The sequence below is a fragment of the Hordeum vulgare genome, chromosome 6H, assembly GCF_904849725.1.
Source record: "Hordeum vulgare subsp. vulgare chromosome 6H, MorexV3_pseudomolecules_assembly, whole genome shotgun sequence".
Taxonomy (NCBI): Eukaryota; Viridiplantae; Streptophyta; class Magnoliopsida; order Poales; family Poaceae; genus Hordeum; species Hordeum vulgare.
Genome location: NC_058523.1, coordinates 123,610,938 through 123,615,705, shown reverse-complemented (window position 1 = coordinate 123,615,705; position 4,768 = coordinate 123,610,938). Strand labels below are relative to the sequence as shown.

Genomic DNA, 4,768 nt, shown 5'->3' with positions numbered 1-4,768 from the left:
AAATAGGCCATCCCCCTCGCTCAAGCACCCTCACCCCACTCCTCCAGAGTCTCTATCGAGCGCCTAGCCACCCCATACGAGCACAGCGAGCTCCGGTGCTCGAGATCGATCGAGGCCCCACCGATTCAGAGATCTGTCGATCTCGGGCTATAGGCCAGCTCTCGCGCTCCTCTCGACTCCTCCGTGACCATGGTGAGCACAGGGAGCTTCTCCAACACTCTCCGAGCGAATCCCTCCTCGTAGCACCCAGCTCCACCACCTCCCATAGCATATCCGTTGCGGCCACCTCGTCGCTGGTGACCCAGGGCCTCCCCGTCGTTCCTTCGACCACCAATAGGTAGGCACCGATGTGCTGGGCCCATTCCCGCCGTCATGGGGGCATGAGGGCATCCCCTCCCCTCTGTTTAGAGGAGGAAGACGACCACGACAGGCGTGCCCCACCTATCAGTGGCTCATCTCTCCCCCTCTCTCATTTCTCTGTCGCTGATTGCAGGGGCCCCTGCTACCTCTTGAGCTTGCTTTGGTTTTCCCCTTGAAGAGGAAAGGGTGATGCAACATAGTAGCAGTAAGTATTTCCCTCGGTTTGAGAACCAAGGTATCAATCCAGTAGGAGTATCAAGATGAGGCACCAATGTACCTGCGCAAAAACGAAAAAACTTGCACCCAACGCTATAAAGGGGTTGTCAATCCCTTCAGGATTATTTGCAAGGTGAGATCTGAAGGTGGAAAGTGCAACGAAGTAAAAGTGTAGATATGAAAATATGATGTGAAGTAGACCCGGGGGCCATAGTGTTCACTAGAGGCTTCTCTCATGATAGAAACTATTACGGTGGGTGAACGAATTACTATCGAGCAATTGATAGAATCGCGTAAAGTCATGATGATATCTAAGGCAATGATCATACATATAGGCATCACATCCAAGAGAAGTACACTGATACTGTCTGCATCTACTATTATTACTCCACACACTACAAGAAATATGCTCATACATAAATCTATGACGATTTCATCCGAGATTGTCGTAAACCGTTTGAGGGGATCAAATCTACAAACAAATTAGGACGATGTGAGTAAAAAACATCGTAACCGCATAACATGAGATTGTCATAACTTTTACGACGATTATAAAAATGCCGTAACTTTTCCAACCAATCAGAACTCTTCTCACGGATCGATGACATGGCGGCCATCCATCCATCCATCTATCTCACCATCTCACATCCATCCATTCATGTATCTAAATAAAAAAAACACCCGCAGACCAAACCCTAGCTCAGACCCCTGCCTCCTCCCCATCTCCTCGCCGCCACCACCTCCTCCCCGTCCCCGCCCTGCTCCCGATACAGTCCTCCCTCCTCCCCATCTCCGACGGTGCCGCCCAGGCCAAGGATCCCAACACCACCGCCGCCGCCCCACCTGGTGCTCCGCAGGCCACTGCTCCCTGAACCTGAGGAGCTACACTCCCTCCCGTCGGTGGTGTCGATGTCGGCCTCGGCGGCGGACGAAGGGGGTGATGGGGACGAGTCCTTCCTTCTCAGCAGCGGATCCCGAAACCCTAGCCCCTCTCCTCCACCCATGGACGGGGTGAGAGAGATGGCCATGGACGACGCAACAGCTCCGCCGGCGAGGGTCGATCTACACCAACCTACGGCGGCACGCTCGAGTCCCTCCTCGCCCTCAGCAACCTCTTATCCCACCCACCATGAACATCTGGCTCCCAGCCGGGGTCCGTCCCCATGTCATCATGCCCAGCATGCCGTCCCGGCCTCCCGGCGCTCCTCCCACGCCCATCAGCTCCCCTCTCCGCCACGAAGCGGGCTGTTCATCGGACAAGGCCTGCCCACTCCCCCTTCAAGCTCTCCTCTCCTGCCTGCCGCCGTCGTGCTCGGGTCATCTCTTCTTGCCACGGTGAGCATCCCCTAGCTTGCTTCCATGGATTGTTCCTCCTAGTCTGCGTATTACTACGGTGAAACGAAAAATGTTTTGAGATATGTGTATACAAAGCAATATCAGAGTGTGGTGCTAGGACGCCATCAAAGATGTTCTGCAATTTGTTTCTTCCTAAGACTATACATTCATTTCCAGATGACCATGTTTTTTTGACAATGTATGCTGCAAGATTGTTACCATTGGCTATCACTTCATACACAATGACCATCTTTTGTATTAATAATACTGATAATTCACCTAAACTGTTTTAGGTAGTCTTTTGGTTAAATTTGTCCTAGCTGGTTGATGAATATGTAAGACTCTGCTGCTTCATTTTGAATAAAGATGGGGCAGAGGGGAAACCCCTTTTGTTCAAAAAAAATTAATACTGATAATTGGATTATATCTCAAATGTTAATGACCTTGGTTTTATTCATTCTTTTACTACTTGCTTACATGTGGTATGGTAGAAAGGAGACTAATGTTGATTCCTGCTATTAGTCTCACCATTGGCTCCCTTCAGTACAGTCTAGAGAAGGGAGCAGCAAAAGCTGAATTTACTGAGAGTAAGTTTTCAATCAACATGCCCCCATTTGAAAATAAACAGGTTTTGCTCTACTATGACACATACGCTTTGAAGCTTCAACGTATTAAGAATGTCTTTATAAACCTGTAGGTATCAAGTCTTTGGATAGTCGACATCGTAGACAAGTTTTTCTCTACTATAACACATATGTTCTGAATGATTAACTAACCGATAGGTAGACTGAAATCTGCTACATTGCTATTGTAGAAGAGACGCTAGTTCTTAGATTATATTAGTTTTACCTTAAGGTTGTAATCCCTCATATTGTTAGCATATTTTATAGACATTATTTAGTTCGTTGGTGTCTCGATACTTCAGAAAAATCATTCAACTTAAGAAGCCGTTGCCGGCGTATATATACTATATATAGCTAACTGTTGCTAAAATGAGCTATTCTTTAAAAGTTTATAAGTTTTCTAGTTTTCCATTCAAACTTATCTAGGCGTTCATAAGTAAAATGTGCAATCATGCCTTACTCTTTGATATTGCAATTATAGTGCCAGCGCTCCGTGGGAAGGATTATGGGAAGACAAAAATGAGTTATGCAGATTACACTAAAACAGAGTCAGGCCTCCAATACAAGGTTCTTACACTACCATCGATGATTCCTGCATAGTACTCAAAAGTTCAGATTTAACAATTCTCATGAGGAATTGCAGGACTTGCAGGTTGGAGATGGCCCATCCCCAAAGAAGGGAGAGACAACAGTGGTGAGTAGCAAGCATCACACTTGCATTGGATTCTAGCTCATTTTGCATGTATGTTCTTAGAACCTGATCACAGTTGCAGTTTTCCTGACGGATCGCTTCATTTCATCAGTTGTGGTCACTGATCTCTACGATCTGGTTGCAGATATGGAGATGGACGAGTGCCTGCACAACTGGCGCGACGAAAAGACCAATAGCACCGCCTGCAGGGTACAACATCCATCATTCCTTCTCTGAATAAACAACATTCCAGATTGTTGCGGTGGCGTTTGTCCAATCGATTGTCAGAGCAGTTTGAGACTCACCAGCGTGCACGTTGGCAACACCGGCACTGCAGGACATGTACATGGGGAGGGTGTGCGAGTGCCCGGCGGTGGATGTCGTCCAGTACGAGGGGGACGGGTACATGAAGCAGATTTCCTCTCACCTCCTTGATCTACTCTGGAACAAGTACTGGGTCAACACATTGTCTTCGTCACCACTTCTGGGCAACAGGGATTATGTTGCTGGACAAATCTTTGATTTAGGTAAAGCATTCCCTTGTAGGAATATTTCTGGAACTTGTTTTCTGGTTAGTTTGGCCTTGCAATAAATAGAGAGATAGTGATAACTACTTTTGTGCTACACAGCTGATAAACTAGAGCAAGATGAGGGGCAACTGGCACACAGTTGATTTGGCATGCTTATGCCATCACAGCGAAAGAAAGAGGTCGTTTCTGTGTTCATGCCCTTTAAACTTGGTTATCCTCAGTGTACACCACTGTCCTCTTTGCTCGTTTGAAGGTTCACAAGGCCGGGACTATTTTGGGGGCTGCATAATTGTTTCAGTTTCTGCATCTTTCATGTGCCATATCAATATGTGCTTGTCTATTTAGTACACCCTCTGATCCTAATACTGCTAAAACATCTTTCATTGAGGAACATATGTATTATCATGTTGTTTGATTTGTTAATTTTTTGTCACTTCCCATAGTAAGTGGATGGTCCTGTATGTCTGATTGTCAAACTATTGATATTATGATTAAGTTCCATTAGGTCAATTATCACTCCCTATTATAAGATGTTTTGCATATTTCAATATGGGCTACATATGGGCTGAAATGAGTGAACAAACACACTTAAATGTGTCTACATACAGTTATTTAAAAAAAAGTTGGAACATCTTGTAATAGTGAACGGAGGGAGTAACTGACCTGATGCCTGCCACATTGTTATGTGATCATCATATGGATATGTTACAAATCTCTACTACTTGTTTATTAAACGAAGAAAGTATAGCAGATATGATGTTAATTTTATGGTGATGTATACAAAATATTAGTAGTGCGAAGATTGTGAAGATTGTTGAGCCCCTAGGAGAGGCTGATTGTGTTGTTTGATACTTCGATGCTATGCTGTCCTATGTAGTTATGAAATGTTTTATGTCAATTACTTCATTGAGCTTGAGTGCATGAAACGAGGGATTGTATACCATACCTATACATCTGGTTTGCTTTGTTATTCTAGTTCTGTAATATGTCCCTCCTACACCGCGTATATTTAC

At 45.4% G+C, this 4,768-nt stretch overlaps 1 protein-coding gene across 1 annotated transcript; it reads left to right on the top strand.

Annotated features, from left to right (window-relative positions):
• The first annotated feature begins 1,739 nt into the window (after positions 1–1,739).
• LOC123405207 lies at positions 1,740–3,462 on the top strand. Its single transcript, XM_045098987.1, has 5 exons — positions 1,740–1,911; positions 2,391–2,498; positions 3,016–3,101; positions 3,178–3,228; positions 3,289–3,462. Exons 1-5 carry the CDS (start codon positions 1,740–1,742, stop codon positions 3,460–3,462), a joined length of 591 nt encoding a protein of 196 aa, XP_044954922.1.
• The last annotated feature ends 1,306 nt before the right edge of the window (positions 3,463–4,768 follow it).

Coding starts and splice junctions, on each gene's coding strand:
- LOC123405207 (XM_045098987.1), top strand. CDS start 1,740: ATGTCATCATGCCCAGCATGCCGTCCCGGCCTCCCGGCGCTCCTCCCA. Junction 3,102..3,177: donor AGTCAGGCCTCCAATACAAG/GTTCTTACACTA, acceptor GAGGAATTGCAG/GACTTGCAGGTTGGAGATGG. Junction 3,229..3,288: donor AGAAGGGAGAGACAACAGTG/GTGAGTAGCAAG, acceptor GTATGTTCTTAG/AACCTGATCACAGTTGCAGT.